The sequence below is a fragment of the Chaetura pelagica genome, unplaced genomic scaffold (genome assembly GCF_000747805.2).
Source record: "Chaetura pelagica isolate M959 unplaced genomic scaffold, ChaPel_1.0 scaffold147, whole genome shotgun sequence".
Taxonomy (NCBI): Eukaryota; Metazoa; Chordata; class Aves; order Apodiformes; family Apodidae; genus Chaetura; species Chaetura pelagica.
The window spans coordinates 5,623,949-5,644,951 of record NW_009954194.1 but is presented as its reverse complement, the minus strand read 5'-3'; the positions used below and the strand labels follow the sequence as shown (position 1 = coordinate 5,644,951).

Genomic DNA, 21,003 nt, shown 5'->3' with positions numbered 1-21,003 from the left:
CCTCAGTCAGCCACGCACCGAGTGTCCTGGTGCATTGTGAACTTAATCTTACCAGTGTGCGCTGATGGTAGTGAGAACTGGACCCACTCATAGCACAGTTCTCAGCAGAGAAAAAGCTCTCCCCATTTCATTTCATTAGATCCATTATGAGCATATATCATTCCCTATTGCAGCTTTTGAATATGCAGATTTTCCCCTGAGTGCAGCTATGCTTTTTGTGGTGCCTTTTCTGGAATACTTTCTGATGTGTTACACTGTCAGTTTTTTGTATGACACACTTTCTGTCCCTTAGCCAACCCCATAGTATGGCCACTATTGCTGTTTTTAGCAATAACCAAAGAAAGATGAAATGTTAAATATAAACAATATGTTTTCTAAGCATCAGGAGGAAAATGTTCCAGAAAAAAAAAAGTATGGCATTGTAATTTGTGGCTTTCAGTAAGTGAACTAAATAGTTTATTTTCACTTACTCTCTGTTGCCCCCAGCTGGTACTCAGAGTCTTGGTACCAGTAGCTGCATCTCCCTGCCCCAACACCCAAGCCCTACATCTACATTCAGACATCATTACATCCCTTTCTTCAAAGGTAAGGTCCAGGAATGCAAAACCGTGCTGTGATACTGTAGACTTACTCAGATGTGTTTCACTTTTATGTCTGTGCAAGCATGGCTTCCACTTGGATAAAATTTGTCTTAATTTTGTGCAAGTGCTTTCTTGATGTAATGTGTAAGTTTTAAGAACGGAGTGGGTATGGGTTATATTTTGCTTTTTATCAGTGAGTATTAAGTGTTTTTCAATAGGGAGGAGGGAAGACATTGCATTTTATAATGAAAATGAGGGAGGGAAATAATTTAACAGTCTGTTTGTTCTTAAACACATCTACCCTATTTTTGTGATGCCAAATAGATATAGTAACAAGTTTAAAAATTGGATCCAACACTAGAAGATCAGTATTCTAACCTTCTAACCTTAATTTAGAGATTCTTCATACTATTTGTAGCATTACCAAAAAATATGCCAGATAAATTGGCTAAATCAGTATACCTGCACTGATTAGCAAACACTGTCATGAAACAGAGTAACTGAGTCTAGTCTTCTTGCCATTAATCTTTTTAAAGTAGATATTAACTTAAAATTGCCTCCATGTTGCAGATATGAGTCAGTGATGATAAATATAAAAAACTTTTGAGGCAAAGGCTTTTTGGTTTTTTAACTAGTTACTTAAATGTCAGAAAGATAAGACATTCAGCTACCACATGCATCTTCCCCTGACTGTCCTCCCTAGTACCAGTAGGGAGGAGATATGAATGATGAATGCCAAACATTTTCAGTGCCTGTTCTTTGACTCTCATATACTGCTTGATTCAATAAAGCAAAACTGTTTCTCTTGCCTTCATAACCATTACAGAAAAGGAAGTCACCCTCTGCAGGAACCAGACTTGCAAACTCAAATAAATAGCAGGCACTCATCACCTTTGGAATAAACACTCATGCATCTTCATTGGGCGCTAATGCATCCAAAAACAGTTCTGTCCAAAGTGGTGTAAGCAGGAACAGAACCAGACTGGAGTCTCCCAAATATGATGCCCAAAAGAAAATTTTGGAAGAAAAAGCTGATGAGATTAAACTGAAGGTAGCCATTTTAAAGTCTGCCTGCAAAACTCCTTCCCACACCCACAAACACTCAGTCACCCACACTTTTTTTTTTTTTAAAGGCTGGCAGGCACCCTGGTATTTCCTGAGGCACTGTGAGAATAAGTTTTTGATCTGTCCTCTAAATTTGTATTATATCATCCAACTTGATGTACCGAGGAAGAGAAACCTCTTTAGTGTGCAGCAGTGCACGACTTCACTGTACAAAGAGCTCCTAGTCGAACGCCTGTCTGCAGTTGCTTAGCATCACCCCTGTTAAAATGAGTTTCTGTTCAGTGCTACCTGCTGTTCCTCAGAGCAGCAGCAATTACTTTGTGCTGCTATTTGGAGGAAGAAATCCTCAAGTGGCAGCTCCTTGTGCCCAAGCAATTATTAGGAGTGTGATCAAAATTATAATATTTTGCAATTCTGCAGCACTTGTTTTGTCAAGAAGCTAAAATATTTTGCAGGTGGTACCTTACACTGTTTCACAGCACTCCTGTGAGGCAGGCAAGCCTATTTATGATGTTCCTGTATAGGTAATCCTGAGCCCTGCAGAGGTTATGTAAATGAGCCACTATTTTATCCTGAGTTCATTTCTCAGTCAAAAAGGAGTCAGAAGATTTGTCCCCATCTGTTTCAAGTTTTATGAATTCTTTACTGTATTTTTTTCCTTGTCTTGAGAAGTCTTTTGAGGGTGTCAGTGTGCAGGTTTTTTCCTGTTCAGAGTGGTTAGTGTGGGAAGAGTAGGAATAGTTAACCAAGGTTAATGTTGCCACTTCATTTTTTAAAAAGTGAAATCAAGCTAATTTACATATTTTTATTAAATCCAGTAATACACTTGAATATAATACTAGAAGTAATATTTATAAAACCAATGCTCCACAATTATCATCGAAGATATTTCTTTAAGCTTCCAGGACCCAGGAATGTTACTACCCTAGGGAAATTAAAACAGGCAGAATCCTCCTTTTAACTTCACTGAGTTTGCATCATATTCATCCTGAGAATTACACGGTTCATCGTTTTCCAGAAAAGAATATGATCAGTGAGTTCCTGTTCTTTCTTCAGAATGCTGTAGTCAAGCTCCCATGAAATGCAATTGAATGAGCTGCAGTCACATGTACCTACACTTGGTGTAGCTTTTCCTCTTGAGGTGATGGAGTCAGTGAACATATAGGCTGTGCTGAGTCCTACTAAAAAGTGCTTATTTAAAATGTAGTGGAAAGTATCTTGCCTTCCTGGTACAAGAGCAAAGCTTCCAAAGCCCATTTATTTGGCTTTGAAAGCTTGAAAAGGCTTAGTCATCAGACTTCAAAAAACTGTCTAGCTAATGCACCATGTGCAGAGATATTAAAGGATCCAGTTATGGGAGTAGGCTCTGACATCTCCTTCATTAGGGCAGTGGTATCTATTTGTTGTTCAATCCTGAACTTAAACAACTCTTACTGTAACTTGTTAAATTCCCCATCCTCCCAAATAAGATAAAAGTTGACTAGGAAGGAGGTATAAACAATATTATACTTTTCCAGACAATCCCTTGAAAAGGGAGCATGGTCTGAGCTCTGGTCAGTTGGCTCCACACACACAAGGTTAAAAGAGCTCTCTACCCTGTCAGCAGCCAAAAGACACAAGCAAGTTTCTGTGGTTGACACTCAAGTTCAAAGTAAACTTTTTCAGATTCTTTCCAAGTTAAACAAAATCCAGGGAAGGGTTCATGATTCTTGTTGTTTGTTTTTTTTTCTCTGCACTGACCAGTAAAGCAGATCACAGCCTGCAGCTGCCTGTGGCAGAAGGCAAACCTAAGAGTTTGAAAAATCTGTCTCTGGTAGTTTTATTTTCTCTGGGACCTCATTTGAAGTTCTTCTTCAGTGTATACCAGGCAAACCTTCAAAGAGACAAATTCTTGGTAACGTTTCATTTTAGAGATTTTAATTATAGCCTTGATTAAATGACTGTCTGGTGTTCCTACTCACGAACTTTCTACATGGGCCTTCAGTTTGCTTTATTATTACTTATTTTCATATACAAAATATGAAATACAGCTGCTTTTTCATGTTTGTCCAAATTGGTGGCAGAGTTAGAAATATTACTGAATGTGTGTCAGCTTGTATGAGTGGGCTGCAAGAAGAACCTTTTGCCTCTTTTCATCCTTTATTCTTCCCTTTTGAGCAAGTTAGAGCTGATGGCTTTGGAAACTGCTCCACCCAGGTGATCCTTGCATTGAGTAGTTAATTGTTTTGCTGTCCCCTCGTGCTTGTGCTTGCATCCTGTTTCCTTACAAGTTTATTTCTCTTAATCAAGATTCCACTTGATTTTCTGCTGACACCCAACCCTACCCCTGAGGAATGACTCTGTGTGCACAATGACAGCACCTTGGGGTCACTGCTCAATGAATTATCCATGCAAGTCATATATGAATGTTGATTCCAATAATATGCTAATTTTAATTAAATGCTGAATTAATACACTGTGAATATCACTTGAAAACTTTCTTCTTCTTTTTAAATTAAAAACAATCCAATAGTAATATCACTTTGGAATGAAGATTTTTTTAGGTCATTGAAGTTGTAAAGGACCTTACTTAAGTAAGAGTCTACCACTGCTCTTTGCATTCAAAGTTGGAGTGACATCGAGGCTTCTTCCATTTAGCAGGAATAGCCAAGCACTTGAGCAGCAAGCAGCAGAGAAAGAGGGAAATAATAAATGTGCAGTGAAAACTTGTCACCACTTCTTTCCTTCTAAGAGCAGAGCAGGAATCAAGAAACTGAATAAATACCTGGTTCCTTGTCTGAGGACAACTTGATTGCAAGCTGGTGGTGAAGCACCAGATTTTTCATAACACTCTAATTCTTCTCTTACTTTTTGGAAGGACCATAGCATGTGCAGTTTAATTTCACTTTCTCAGTTGCTCTGATTACATTTTCTTTAATGAGAAATCACTGTTGCTGAGTATGCAGTGGTAATGGCTGAATAGTTTTCGAGTTTCAGTGTTTTTCACCAACTGTGGAAATAACAGACACAAACAATATAGAACTAATTAGTTTATCTTCATGAGATACACAGCAAGCTCTTCTGACCTGGGCTGGCCTGCTTCTGCTCTCATGGAGCTCAGTGGCAGAACCCAGCTGGCTTCAGTGTTGCGCATCAAGGCTAGATTTGGTGTCAAACTGATGACCATGCATCCACTGCTTGTCAACAGAGTCAAGGGGTCTGCAGAGAACACTTCCATGGGCATGGCCTCAACAGTTATGGTAATCCCATAGTGTTATGGTTATAAAACTTCCCTTTCCTGAAGGCAGAAAGGCAGAACTCAGTTACGGATCTAGTGCTCTGAGCTGCTGCACTTTCTTTACTCTAAAAAAAACTTGCTGTAATTTCCTCGTTGCTAGCTATTCAGTTTGTGCTCCATCCACACTAAAACAATAACAGAGAATTAACAACCATTTTATGTTAGAATAAATGTCATGTTTGGCTTCCAGTTGCTTAACAATGCTGTAAATTAATTGGATTTTACAAGTCCCAAAAAAGTAGAGCTTTACTTTTTTGTTTGCCAAGCAGCACTATAATGCCATAGAGTGTGCTTTGGGGAAATCAGTCTAGAGGAAACGGATGGCACCTAATGAGCATTTGACAGAACAAATGGAAAAATGAATAGAGATTAATCCTTTGTATATATCTTTTAGATTCTGTGACATGACTATGGCATTATAGATCCATGACTTGATAATCCAACCTTGTTTGCATAGATATAAAATGCTGTGGCATGTTACCTGTGGGAAAAGTTGGCAATTAAGAACCAAATTTTAGCATCTGTTTTTGTCACTGATATATGCAGGAATATTTGATTTAACTGTAACATCTGTTTGTTGGTCTAGTCCTGCTTTTTTAAACACTACTGAATTGTTTCACTGGTTTCAGGGGCAGGCCATGAGCCATAGCATTAATTTTTTTCAAAAACTTGATTGATAGATTGTTCAGTTTAGGCTATGCAAAACACATTACAAGATTGTGGATGTCCTTAGCCTTTTAATTTCTTCATTAAAGTACTGCTAAAAGAGAAGATGTCTTTTCCAAGTGGGGCAGTTTAATATTATCTGTCAGATGTTCTTTATTGATGAGCTGTTTGGAGACTGAGCCAGTAGACTGTACTGAAAAATAATGGGGTTTACAGAAACTATATATTTAAAACTGTTGGATTAACAAGTCATCTAAACAAGCTTTTATGCTTGAAATACTCTACTTTGCTTTCCATTTTTTTCTTTTATCTGCTTTCTTTGCTCTTCCCCTTGGAGGCAGTGAAAGTGGTCGAAGCACTCCAAGCTTATCCATGTACTCAGACAGCAAATCTTCACCTTCTGTCTATCAGCAGGCTCCTAGGCATTTCCATATTCCAGGTAGGCACTTGCTGCTTAGCTTTTGATCTTCAATTTCTGACACCTGTTTATTCTCTTCTTAATGTAAGTCTTTTTTTTGCATTGATTTGTGAACTTTTAACTGCAGGAGAAGAAAATATCTGATAAGTGAGAATCTGTTAACTGCTAAACCTAGTCTCAGAAATAAAGGACTTGAGACCTCTGTGCTCATATGTATCTATGCTTAAATGCATTAGGGGAGGCAGGCAGTGGCAAGTGTTGTTAAGCCTACAAAGATACAATTATTTATAGTGCCATGGGTGCAAAGTTCTGTTGTGTTTGTGTGCAGGAGGGTAGGCTGAAGGGGTTTTTGGTTTGTTTTTTCCTTATAATCTGCTCTCTGAATTAGAGAGTGATATTAACATACACTTTAAAAATTACTGGAAGGCTTTAGACCTCCAGGAAGCTCACTGTGGCTGTGTCTTCGTGTACGTACTATACTGGTTTCCAGTTCACATTCAGTTTACAAACATGATTTATGTCCTTTTAGCTGTTTCCCTGCTAAGCACACCTACTTACTGTGTGGGATAGTTTGTTTATTTGTGTTTAGCTTCTGGGGTCAATGTTTCTCTAAACACACTGTAATTAGGATTATATCTACTCAGGTCAGAGTGAATCTGATGTCTATACCACATGATATGGGAACCCTGGACTGTGGCTCTCAGGGCTTAAAAAAAATCCTGGCAGGGCAGATTGACTATACAATTCAAAATGCAGACAAACTAGAGAATTTCCTGTAAGAATATTGGGCATTTCTGGTATAAACATATATGAACATGTACACTTTCTTCATAATAATGGAGAAAGTCACTTTTCAAGTGTATTAGTTTGTTGTACCCATATACTAATTTTATTTTAAGTAGTGACAAGTGTAGCCAGTTTCTCTTAGTTGTCTATGAAGTATACATTGGGAGTGCAGATATAGCCACGTACATATCAGTAAACCATTGCCATTCAAAGTGTCTTAAAGCATATTGAGGGACTTGGGTGGAGATTATGCTGCATAGATAGATATAGCCAGTGTTTTACATATATAAAGATGATGGGTAAAGCTTCATTCTCTTGTTATACCCAGTGAATGATAAAAAACTGAATGAATTCATAGCCTTTGTTCAAGTGTTTGCATTTTAGTGATGTTGAGAGGAGACAAGAGCATCATGGTCTGAACTGCTTGCTTACTCTTTTATTCTTTCCTTTCTCTTTCCTCTTCCTCAGACACGGGCGTAAAAGATAACATCTATAGGAAACCTCCTATCTACAAACAGCATGGTACAGTCTGCTTTTCTCTGTTGCAGTTTTCTCTACATGGCTGTGTAAAGAAGTGTATATTGATTTCCAGATTATTATGCTGTAGTCTTTGCAATTCATTATATTCCTCTAACCTCAAGTAGAAAAGGAAAAAAAATAATGAGATGATGAAGTAGCATTTTATAGAACATTCTGTCTAAGGATTCTGTAAGTTCTCTAAAACTGCAATAATGGTATTTTAATTTGTCTTAGTAATTCAGAGTTGATACTAACTTCAAAGCAGTTCTCATATTTATGGAATGATACAAAAGATATAAAAGTAGAAGGTTGCTCTCCTGTTTTCAAACCATGCCTTGAGCTATCTCATTCTTGTAAATAATTCTTACTTCTTTAAAAAATAAGGAGCAAATGTAATCACACCATGGCAGTTAGGATCAAAATCAGTAGCTGGTAACATCAGCAAGATATGACTGGAAAACCTTTGGTTGACCTAGCAACAAGACTGCTGTCTGAGTTTCTAAACAGAAAAAAATGTGTGGTTTTATGCAACTGAGACTCAGTCTTTACACTTTAGTAAATAGAAAAAATAGAAATATGAAATCTGTTTATTTATTTTTCCTGTATATTTAACTAATTATCAAATGCAATTTCCATGTTGATTTCAATGCCTTTGTGTTCTCAGTGATGTTTGACAGTGATCTTCATTCATGATACAGGCTTAGAAATACTGAATTAATTTTTCTTAACTGAATTCCATTATTAATTTTTAGAAAGAAGTATGTATGGATTCTGCTGCATTAGGGTGCTTTGAAAGTGCAAAAGTACATTTCTGATTAAAAGCCATGACTGGAGTACTCCTGTGGTCAGAAGCAAAGAACAAAAATAAAAATCAAATGCATAATATAAATCTGCCCCAAACCAAAAATTGTATTTTCATCATGGTTGCTTCCCTTCTTGTGAGTGAATGAGAGACAGAAAGTAAATATGAGAGGTGTTCATCACACTGTGAGCAGTAGCTAAGGCAGAAAGCATGTATGTTTGGGGGTACAGAAGGGAGAACACAGCTGTGCCACTGCTCATGGCAGTGGAAGGTCCAGGCTGTGTCTGTGAGCAGTGTCTCCATTGGAGCAACTCTTCTCATCCTGTTCTCTCCTGCAACAATGCGCACACAGTGGTGACTTCCCATGTTGTATGTACGAGTGAGAAAGCTCCATATGTCTGTCCTCCCTTACTTTAGTTTTAGCTGACAGTTGATAAGTTTCCATGAGTCAAAGGTTAGGGAATAGCAGATATGACACTGGCTTCATGGTCAGAACAAGGGAAATACATTTTCTGTTGTTTTCATGTTTTTCTGTTGTGGTAAAAGAGGGCTTTAAGTAATTTTAAAATACTCAATTCATGTTTAGTCAAAAAAATAATGCCTTTATATAGTTATTGGTGTTACACTGTCTTTCATGGGAAGCAACATTTCTTTCTGTGTTGGTTGAAGTTCTAGTTTGGTTCTGACACAGTAAAAGGAGAAAGAAAATTGTTGACTGATGTCTCCCAGCTGTGTGTCAGCCTGTGCACATTCACTGTAACTAGTGCTTTGTACTGAAGTAACTGCACATTCAAAGCATCCAGATTTGCATAACCTCTGTGGTTTTGCTGGGTATGGTTTTGAGCAAAGCCAGACTTGCTGATGTTTCAGTGCACATTAGGTATTGGTCTTTGATAGGTGTTTTCTGCTCAGTATGTCCTAAGCTTGGACAAACTAATGTTACCTCGAAGGCAAAAAGATAGTATCTGTTTGGTTTAGTGCTTGATTTAATGTTATCTGCCAACCTCATAGTCTGTCCAAGCTCTCTAATTCCTGTACAAATAATTCAAGGCAACTACTCAAGCTGAGCAAAAAAAGCTTCTAATGAAGGAGGAAGTTGAATATTCCTGTGGTGGTTGAGAAGATCATGAACAAATGCAAAGTTACAGTCATAGAATCATAGAATGGTTGACGTTGGAAGGGATTTTAAAGATCATCAGGTTCCAACCTCCCTGCTATGAGCAGGGACACCTCACGCTAGACCAGGTTGCACAAAGCCTCATCCAACCTGGCCTTATTCCACAGCCTCCCCTAGGCTATTCCAGCACCTGACTGCCCTCATGGTGAAGGATTTCTTCCTATGTCTAACCTAATTCTACCCTCTTTCAGTTTAAAATCATTTCCCCTTGACCTATCACTGCTCTCTGGTGAAAACCCCCTCCCCAGCTTTCCCGTAGCCCCTTCAGGCACTGGAAGGCCACTACAAGGTCTCCCCAGAGCCTTCTCTTCTCCAGGCTGACTTCATAGCAAAGGTGCTCCAGCCCTTTGATTATCTTCGTGGCCCTTCTCTGGATGCTCTGCAACAGCTCCATGTCTTCCCTTGCTGCTGGCTCCAGAGCTGTACATCTGGTGCAAATGAGCATAGCTTCACTGATTAATACAAGCTGATGATTTGTCTCCGGTGTCCCATATAATGGCTGTGTCACTTGATTTTATAGATACTTCTGGTTTGCAGGGTGGATTCTAAGCAGCAGCTTTTTTGTTACAGACAAGGAATTTTTAATACTAATTTTCTGCCTATCAATGTGGTCAAAGTCTGGATTATGTAAATTTTGCACTATTCTGTGGAGCTGTTCCTTGTATTCACTGGAATGAGTGGAGAGTTAAAATATCAAGTCAGCAATCTCTATAGGTTAACAAGGATATAAGTTGTAAACTTTCTTTTATAGATTATAAATGTTCTGAAAGTTTTGTTGAAAACACATGCCTGTTTTTCTACTGAAGGGTAAAACATAATTTAACTCAAAAACAACAACAAAAAATTCAATTAACTTTCCTTCTTAAATAAAAGAAATAATGTATTATAGATTTAACATGAACACATGAGCAACTGATGAATGAGCTCTTCAAGCTAGTGGGACACTGAACTGTTATGTTGCTGAAAAGGAGCCAGACAACATTCCTTTGTTGAAGAGACTAAGTTGAACAAACAAGCACAAAAATGTTCTTTAAAACAAGAAGTACAAGAAGCTCTTCCAAAACAATTAGCTTTAAAAGGCTTCAGTTTCAGCAGTGCCCAACAGATTTGCTGTAGCTACAGCTTCTGTGTTTCTCTTATAAACACCCAACTTCAGAATGAAAAAAAAAAGGTGGTAGAAGCATGGGATTTGTGAGAAATCAGGCTGAGAGCTGAGGACAGAAGGTGAAGTGTGCAGGAGCCTGCGTGGCCATTCTTTTCTGTGTGTTCATGTTTAAAAACTATTTGAACACAGTTCAAAGTTTAAAAACAAAATGAAGAGGTTTGCTCTTCAGCTCTGATCCGTGTGAAACATGCAGTTCATTGGGGTGCACAGCAGAACTGAGTATCCCTCATGGAAGCAGTTTGAATTCAAGTGCTCTCGAGATCCCTGGAACATTTGAAATCTCTGAATAATGCTTTGGATTAAAGTTTTTGTTTTGTTTTGTTTTTTGGTTTTTTTTTTTTTCTTTTGAAAACATCAATGCCTTGAAACAAAAGCATTTTCCAAAAAGGCATCAGATGCTCTAAATCACATGATTTAGTGAGAGCAAGATCCATACACATAACCTGGAACAACATCTTGAGTGGTGATTCAGGGTAGGGTCCCAAAATACCAGTGAACCAGGTTTGGTCCTTGTTGAAATGCAGGAACTTTATTCTTCATCTGTCATATAAGAATGTTTCTTTATATTTCTTTCTCAGAGAAGCATCTTGTCATTTCAGGAAAATTTCACAGCAAACTGTGAAAACTTTGGGTTTTTTCATAATACTGTTCTTATTTTATGGCACAGCTTTGTTTTGCCACAATAAATTGAGGAAAGAAAAACATCAACAGCTAGAGATTTTCACCTTTAACCCAAAGATTTTTTTCCTTACTGCAGTTTGTCATTTTTTAAGTATCACCTCCTCAATATAACCAGTTATGGTCTGGATGTGAGCTGTGTAACAGCAGCAGAAAATAGGACAGAATAGCTCTGACATGCTAATGGTGATGGCCTTTCACCTGTGCAGGGCAGACCCTCTGCAAACATGCTGGCTGGGGACACAGAGGGCAGAGTTGTTCCCAGCTAGCTGGGAGTGTTGCAGCACTTCTAATTGAGCAACTTGATCTCCTCCTCACCTCTGTCCCACAGGGACTCATCTGATCCTTAACTTTTGTGTTGTCGTACTAATTCTATTATTAATAAATATGGTTTCTGGCTCCATTGCATTGCATGGGGCTCTTGTTGCCCTTGTACTTGCGCATTGCAGACAACTCCCATGTAAGGATGACTTCTCATGGACCTAAAATTATGCTGGATCATTGCTTTACTCAAATTTTGTACCACTAAACTGTCTCCACAACAACATAGGGTGATACAAAAGCAGGTAAGACTCAAATTGTCAGAAGTTACCTGAAGTGGTGTGAAATTTGGCAGAAAATCTGTAAGATTCTGAGATGTAACTCTGTCTGAAACAATACTGTGGGACATAAAAGATGAGGAAAAATGCATCTAATAATGGGGAACTATCTCATTAGTAGGTTTTAGGGTTTTAGTTTTGAGTTTTTCTTCTGAGCAAGTTAGAAAGTTAAAACAATAAACCAACAGTAAAATATCAGCAATATTTTTTAATACAATACTGTTTAAGATGGCAGCATTGTCAGTATTGTCAGAACAGGGATTGGTCACGGAATTGTAAATTGAAATATGAGTCTGACACAGCCTCTCTTGCAGATTCCATGAAAAGGTAATACCAATTTGTTTCCTATCTTCTTTACCATCATTGCTATCCTCTTTTGGGAATGTAGGAGGCTCAGGTGGGCAGACCACAACATACCTCATGTCCTGGTTTGAGCCAGGATAGAACCAATTTTCTTTCTAGAAACTTTATTTTTCATTTAAGTCTCTTCTAAGTATCTGCACTTGCCTTCATGGTCATGGTAACAGAATAATGGGAAAATTACTTGCTTCTGCATGCAGTGACCAAATTAATCTGTCCTTAGGTTATAGGGTTTCTTCCCATCAATCATTACCCAAAAGTAGTTTCTACCTAAAAAGATAGGTTTGAAATCCATCAGGAACAGATTATCTAAATTCAGTATATGCCTAAAAGATGAGTATTACTATAATAATTTCAAAATTATTTGAACTAATTCTGTGAAACCATAGCTCTACATATCAAATTTTCTGTACAGCTCTGGTTTGGTTTTTTAATGGTTATTATTTACCCTCTTAAAAATATTTGGAACATTACAACAATCAAAACAGGAGACAAAATGATGGAATCTGTTCTAATTTTAAAAATTAACTTAATCTTTCAGCAGCAAGAAGATCAGAAGGGGAGGATGGAAGTTTGGATCAGGACAACAAGAAGGTAATGATCAGAAAGAACAAAAGGGAGTAGTTTATTGATATTTGTTGAAGGATTTATTTTTTTTTTAATTGTTCATATACGAAGTATTCTTTCATATAATTGAAATAATCATTGCCACTTTTAGGTCTTTCCAAGAAGATATAGAAAAGCTTGATCTCTGACCCAGAGCATTTAGAATCTACATTCTACAGTAAAGAAAGAAAGAAAGAGATATTGAGATTAAGAGCAATAAGTTCATGGATTTTCACTCGGTCTCAATATATGCATTGTTGATTCAGCTAAGTCTGCAGACTTTTACTTCAGGTGTATATTAGCATACAAGAAAAATGTGTTGTATTGTTAATTATAAGAAAATTACATAGTACATCTTCTAAAGTGGGGCACGGTGGACAGCTTAATGAATAGAGAAACTGTCCTCAGCCAAGATGAAAGTTGAAAGTTTTCAGTACCTGTGGCATCTAACAGGGAGTCTCATGATACAGCCAACTTTTATCATTTGATAAATGGAATGAGCATGAATACACCATCAGAACTGCATTCAGATGTTAAATCCTGAATCCTGTAATGGGCTTTTACTGTTTCCAGCTAAAGACCAGTTGGCTTATTCTGAAAGGGGATATGGACACCAGAACTAATTCCCCAGATTCAGACACCCGGTCCCTGTCTCTTACTGCCAGAAGTGACAGAGAAAACTTCCCCAGGGCGCAGGAGGGCACAACTGCTGGCTACTCCCGTGAGTACTGCTGCCTGCTGGCAATAGATGGTGTGGTGGTATCAGGCAGATGGTTGACTTGTACTAATTATTCCTTGATACCACTCTGTATTTTGATTATTAGTACATTTCTTCTGTATCGTGATAAAGCATTTTACACTTTACTCCATAGCTTAATTTAGAGTAGGCGTTTTTAAATTATTTCTCAAAGTTATACCAATAAATTCACAGAAACCTTTCATATATTTAAGCCATTGAGTAACCAGGTGGAATGATGGGATATTGTTGTTGCAAAACACTGGTCTGAAGAGCATATGTCCGTTTTTTGTCAGTACCAAGGCATGCTCCACATGTTTCTTACTCTGCTTTTCATCAAGTCAAGAGGTGAAGGAAATTATCATCAGAATTGAGTCTGAATTTTACTTTTAGGTAACATAAATGACAAAAAAATTGGTTAAATTAATTTTAACAGATAACTGGGCCATTCCTCTGCATGCCTTCTCCATTTACACCATACAGCCATAGCAGGTCATACGGGGTAAACAAGTTGGGAAAGCAATTTTCCAAAAGAATGTATCCAGTGTGAGACATGTCTGGCACCAGGGCTAGGATGTCAGTCTTGTGGGCATTTTGGTAATGTGATAGCTGGCTCCATCAACTTATATTAAGGAAATTATGGCTTAGCTATGCAAGAGGGAAAACAGATGCTGCAAAGTCTGTCACAAGACCGTAACAAGATAAAGGACTATCAATCTCACTGGTCTAACCTGAAGGGATTTGATTCCTTAGTCCTCACCAGACATTACATACGCATGCACAAGGTGGATTGTATGATTCCCTGTGCAGGGGAAACCAAGTCTGGCCACCTCACACACCTAACATCTATAATTCATTGCCCAGAAACGAACAGCTAAACTTTTCATTGTAAGGCACACGTCGGGTACGTTTGGAAGCTTTTTTGGAGTTGATCTCATACTTTTCTACATATATATTGAGAGCCTAATCCTTTCATGCAAATTTTAAATAGGAAGACGTATGTGGCACTCCAAGAACTCTTATACAGGAACAAGATACAGTGTCATTTTTTTTTTCTTGAGAGTATTGGTGTACCTGTCACTTCTATGTCAGCATTTATCTTATGGGGTTTTTTTGTCATCTTGGGAATGTGGAGCTATCAAAACTAGAAATATAAAAGATGATTCAGACCTCTGTCAGAGTCAATGTCACCTCTGTGTTAATGCAATATAGGTTGTGTAGTTCGTTTTCCATTGCTTTTTGTCAGTGTTTTTCTGTTCCTCATGATAGTTGGCCCTGTTACCCAATTAGCAGCTACACAGAAATGACAATGAGGAAGTTTTGTCTTCCAGACATTCACAATTGTTTTTTTTTCCTTTCTTTCTGATTTTATTCAGCCATCTGACTTGTTTCATTCACTATAGACGTCCTAAGTAATTCCTGTTCTACTCATTTTCCCTATTTGAGAGTAGTCAGATCTATAAATCAGACATTCAGGCCCATCTCTGTGGTGTAGTCTGTGAGTATCAGAGAAAATAAACTTTGGGGTGTAGGTTTGGTGCCAAAGTGATTACATAGAGAGTGGAGGGGTCAGCAGGCATCAGACTGCATTTCTCTGGTGATATGTCTATGGTGATATGTCTGTGTTCATCTGTCCAACCTTGGTGCAGACCACATAAGGTTTTTTCTGCTCTAGAAGACATTTAGCCACATTACATTAGCTGTATGCCCAGACCACTACATCTAACAGCAAAAGACATCAGTATGGGGCTTGTGTTATTAGCAGGCATCTAAGCTGGAGCTTGCATCTCCTTACATCCACTTGTGTAAATGTGAATTATTTAATGTATGTGTACATGTTTAATAGCAAATAATTTACCATGATTCCTGATGTGAACTGTCACATATTTAGGAAAGCAGATGTCTGGCAAGGTGTGTAACCCTTGCGCTTCACATGCCCCTTAGGTGCTGAGAGGCAACCTCAGGATATCCAGGTTAGAGTGAATGTCATACTGGAAAAAGCAGGAGCCAGATCCATGCAGAGAGGAGCTGTTCTTCCGATAGCCCCTAATTAGAGAGAAAGATTGCTTATCTTGGCCAGTTAGTCCAGAAAATTTGCTGTACTGACATCACTGCAGTTGGATGTGAGACCGAGCAGCGTGTGGTTGTTGGTTTTGGTGTTACATTTTTCTCTTTATATTTAAAAAAAAAAAAAAAAAAAAATCAAGCAGAAAAATGAAACGTCTTTAATTTTGCAACTAAGTTCATGGGAAACAGAAGCTAAGTGAAATACAGTTCCCGGTGGAGTCAATGGTTCTTCTCTTGCCAGCTTGTTTGGGGCTGTGCCGGCTGGATCCTCCTGTTGGGTTTTTCCAGGCGGCCACACGATGTCGCCGGTGCCCGCCTTGCGGCTCCGTCCTGCCAGAGCGGCGGGGGGCAGCTCCTCCGCTCCCGCTCGCCAACAGGAATTGTGCTTACTTACCAACTGTGGTCTTTACCTTAATGCATTTTCCCCCCGTAACTGCGTAATACTGTTTGGCAATAGAACCAAACCATCCCACCCGTCTTCTTTGTGTCAAGAGGCCGAGGAATTGAATTCTGTGCTGATGTTCAACACCAGCATCATTCTGCAGGGAGAACTAGAGATGTCAGTGGTGTTGCAGGTCCATTTGCACTGCCTCGAAGATGCTATATACACGTTGCCTTCTGGTGTCATTACCATTCAGATAATAAGCAATTATAAGTTTCCAGTTTCTAAACCGGACTAGCTAAGTGGTCCATCTAATTCAGTATTCTTCACCATGACCCTCCATCAGACATGGAAAAACCTGCAAGATGAATAACAGAAGTTCTGCTTGTAGTTTATACCACTCCACAGGTGGTGGCTGGTTTGTTTCTAAAGCATCTCTTGCTTTTATAGATCATCGTCATTTTGATAATTTAAATAAGTCAAGCTTTTCAAGCCTTTTTTTCCTGTGGTGAGCCTTCATTGCCCCAGTTATCCTGCAGGCCACCCACTTGGACACTGATGAACAAGAACAGCACAAAGGATTCCTGTAGGATTTTGTGTCACTGCTCGAAAACACTACAGTTATTTCTGTCTTACATGTATCAAGCCAGACATTTCCAAATTTTGCCTTTTTTTGTACTTATATTAACAACCCAAGGTCATCTTGTGATTGAGTTGTTTATCTGAGCCTGTTGTCTTTTCTATCATTTCCAAATTATGAGCTCTCCGATTAAGCAGTAGTTTGGGGTATTTCTTACTCCTCAAATGCATGACTTTTCCCAAATACTACTAAATTTTATCTTATTTCTATTACTGTAATGTTCTAGGTTAACCCAGGTTTTTATGGTACCCTGATCCTCCTCTATATTGGCAATGCTTTATAACCTTGTTTCAACAACAAAGTGTATTATAGCCCATGACTATTTTGGTTGCCAGATGATTAGTAAAAACAAGAGGCCGTTTCAACTTAGCACCAGTCCGTGCTGACACTCTTCTCTATCAGCACTGCACAGTTCTCACTACCCATTTTTTACATTTCATTATTTCCTTACTTATCCTATAATTCCTCTGATAAACTCCACCTTCTCCAGATTTGCATTTAATTTGATGTGCGGCAACACACCAGACACTTTCGTGATATCACATTAGATTAAATCCAATAAAATTTATGTTGTGCAGAAGTCATTTCTCTTAACAAAGAAGACTACCAAGCAAGTCTGGCACTGAGTCTTTAACTTATGTCAAACCAATTAAAATCTATGTGACTGTAATTGATTTTCTGTTTACTTTGATGTTTTTGTTCAATTTTTCCTTCAGTTTTCTGTTGGAAGCAAACTGACAGCTCCTCATTATCTTTTTTTCCTCTTCAGTATAAAAATTATAGTTGCTGTTCTCCAATGATAAGAGGTATTGGACTTCCTCATCACTCCCTGTTTAAGTATATTAAGTGCTTTGAATTATGTTTCCATCATGACTGCAATTCCTTGGCACACCCTTACACCGTTGGCTTTTCCTCCTTGCTCAGTACTCTACCTTTTGTTCCTAAAAATGCAGATGAAATACTTCGTCAGTGTCAAAGTCCTACCTAGGTTACCTTTCACCTCTGCTGTGTCCTGACATAGCGTAACTCCCAGTGATCCCATTTCTTCTTTCCTTGTTCTCTTTTTGTTTGGATAGCTGGAGAACCTTTTGCTATTTGTTTTAATATAATTTTCAGTGTTTAACTCAGCTTGACTTCTGGCAGTTCTCACTTCATCTCAGCACATTGTGAGCTCTTTGCTGATCCATCTTTTGTTTTTTCTTTCTTCATGCTTATTCCTAATCATCTCCTTAGGGTATTTATTAATACAGTGGTGTCTGGATACCCTTCCTGCATTCCTATTTGGACACAAATTGCTAACATTTTTTACAGAAAGAAGCATTGTACATTCAGTTCTTTGAGCTGACTTCTCTAACTCTTTGCATCAATTTATCAAAGTTTCCTATACTGGAATTAAAATGTTTATTACAGATGTACTTGTTCATCTTCTGTTTAATTTAAACTGATTCAGCTTGTGACTTCTATATGGCATTACTTACATTAAGCAAAAGCTAATCTGAAACGCTTTTTTTTCCTTTCACTGGCAAAAAGGAACTTCCAGACTTTCTTATTAGACTCTCAGTATTAAAGTAAGGCTCTACAGTTGTTTCATATGGACTGCACAGTTTCATCACGAGATTGCATGCAGTTTGTTCATGGTAACACCACTTTGCATATTTTGTTTCTCTTAAAGCTTTATTTCTCTTGAGTGTTAATACTGTCAGTGATTTACTTTATCCATTGCCATATCATCATTTATTTCTTTTTTTCCACTTGATGAAGTAGAAGATTTAAAGAAAGCAAAATTGTTCTAGCTTGCTTTTTGTTTTAAATTATATGATACCAGTCCTTTTTTTTTTTTTTTTTAAGAAATCAACCCAAACCAGACCACATACATCATAGTCAGAAGCAAGTAACTCTAAAATGACAGTACCTTTAATCCCGCTTTCAAGTAATGGTTTAACATTAAGTTGAAGGGCAGAGATTTCACAAGCTATCAAATCTACTTTGCATCTGTAGCTGCATAAGGCTTCTGTAACATAAGTCCTACAACTCTTTTCATGTCATGCCTGATAAGGTGAGTGCCTCCTGGCATGCTGTTATCGATAGACATTGTTACACATGTTCATGTACATGAAATATAGAGAAAACATGAGCATTGCTCTATTTTATTTCATTCAGTTAATAGAATGTACATATTAATCTTGTAATTGCTTCTTCTGATTGTTTTCTTGAATTCTATGTTTTACTAGACTGTAAAGGATTTACAAAAAATATAGCTGTATGTTATGATGTTATGTCTTTTACAGGATTCCCATATTCTAAATCTGCTTCTCTACCTGGCTATGGCAAGAATGGCTTACATCAGGTAAGTGTGCATTTCAATGCATTCTCCAGGCAATAGTGCATCACAAATAGGCAGCTTAGTTACTGGTTGAAAATCTACACAGTAATAACACTTCAAAGGTGTTTTGGCTGCTAGCCCTCTGACAAATTCATGTCCTGTGTGAGTTACAGTTAGTCTGTCTGCAAGAGGAAGACAGACTGAGGCTTCTTTGGATTTTTTGTGTCAGGAGCATCAGGAGCCTTGATACTCCTCCCAAAACAAATGAAGGTCCAAAATGTACAGGCAGCACACATGAATAGATCACAGTGTATCTTGAATTAATGATAGGGAGGGTTAGGCCTATAATTAGCAAGTAATGATCTTAAAGGAAAGGTGGAGCAGCCTGCATCCATTGCATTTTTAGAACCATCTGTTCTGTTTTTTTCCAGTATGCTTGTGTATACACACACATGTATGCACATATGGGGAATGTAGAGAGAATGGCAGAAACCTATAAAGCAAAATGCATAACATAATTATAACCAGATCAGATGAGGAGTTCTTTTCCTCATCCTTTGTTACAGTGTTTGCAATTCATAAGGGAAAAGGCATATTTGACACTGTGATCTCATTTTCTCTCTGGCACCCAGCATTATGGCTTCTCAGTTCATGGCTTATATTTTTAGGTACAAACCCTTAATGGTTAATAGTGATAAGGTGGCAACACATAGATGCACCTGCACTTGCATTTTGAAGATTGATTTGTCTCTAAATTACATGGACAGGACCTCACTCAAATTCCCTCTTTTCTCCAAAGGAAGATATGAGAGCTGCAAAAGTACATGAGCAGGATTAAACTTCCTCAGTGATGAGAGTCAAACTGTAGGTCATTGCAAGGAGCTAAAAGAAAGCAACTATCAGAGAGTGGCTAAACTAATTTTTCCATATCTTCTGCTATGTCCACCCCTTTGAATTAATATTACAAGACTAATTGTGCCTGCATTGCTTCAACACCTGACTGCTTGAATTCCACTTTGAAGGATCTAGTGGCACTGTAACTTGATCAGATGAGATTTAGGAGTCAACAGCTTTTTTTCTGACTTTTCAGAATAACTGTTACCAGTAACCTGAAGAGAATGAGAGACCAACTTGCACCCAGCCACTGTTCTCATGAGGCACCAAAACACTCAGAAGGCTCCACACAGATAAGGCCACTCTAAACTCCATCAGTAGTGGAGCTGGCTGCACTTGCAGGCTGAAACCATGCAATGCAATCTGAAAGCAGAAGATGGCAGCATTTGTCCCGTGTAAAGGGTCCAACCTCACAGCCGAGAGCTGTAGGAAAGTTGGAGGTTGCTGATAGTCAAATCCTTGAGGCCAAAATTCTTCTCAGAATGTCCTCTGTTTGGATTGCAGGTTCATACTAGCTTTTGTGGTTTGCTATTTTTAATCAGCCATCCTAGTGCTGCATAACAAAATAAACTAAAAACAAACAATAAGGAGCCTTGCAGGTTATTGTGAGTGTAGCTGTGCACACCATCAATACCCTAACAGACAAAAATGAGACTCAGGGAAAAGAAAAGTCATATCGTAGTGCTTTTCTGATCTCTTGTAATGTTTGTCATCATAGCATCTGCCAGCAAAGAAAAAAGAAAGCAGTTCAGACAAAGCTATGGCACATAAGCACAATTCTCCCTGGTCTTACTGGCATCAGCAGTGTGAAGCAGACAGCAGAATGATACAAGTTGCAGTGCAGCATAAGTGATCTGGTCTGCTGTGGTGACTGCAGCAAGATGTCTGCATGGTAGAGAAAGGCAGTTTCAGTCTAACCTTATTGCCAGATCTTCAAATGGATGTGGATGGTGGCTTTCTGACACTCACTTCATTGAAAGCTGTGAGGAAAGAGCTCAGAAAGTCCCAAGAACCCTGGGGTGATGGGGGTTAATATAACACTGCAGTTACCTCTTTTGCTGGTCTATAGGAGTTCACAGCATAGGTAGCAAACTACACCTGCAGTGCCTACAAAGACCCAGGCTCTCATTTGGGTCTCACTTCTTCCTCTTCTACAGGTAGAGCTCCATCTCTGCGATTGTAGATTGATGAGTGCTGGGAGTACTCAAGATGCCAGCTTTGAGCAATTAGGTCAAGTTCCAATGGGACTTTATTTTTCTCAT

At 38.4% G+C, this 21,003-nt stretch overlaps 1 protein-coding gene across 1 annotated transcript in view; it reads left to right on the top strand.

Moving 5' to 3' along the window:
• The window catches only part of ABLIM2 (actin binding LIM protein family, member 2), an 86,769-nt gene that overhangs the window by 50,987 nt on the left and 14,779 nt on the right, over positions 1 to 21,003 (top strand). Inside the window, exons 11-15 of the mRNA XM_010003121.1 lie at positions 7,262 to 7,315; positions 12,635 to 12,687; positions 13,273 to 13,420; positions 18,813 to 18,871; positions 19,751 to 19,753. Coding sequence (XP_010001423.1) covers positions 7,262 to 7,315; positions 12,635 to 12,687; positions 13,273 to 13,420; positions 18,813 to 18,871; positions 19,751 to 19,753 — 317 coding nt within the window. The remainder of the gene's footprint in view (positions 1 to 7,261; positions 7,316 to 12,634; positions 12,688 to 13,272; positions 13,421 to 18,812; positions 18,872 to 19,750; positions 19,754 to 21,003) is intronic.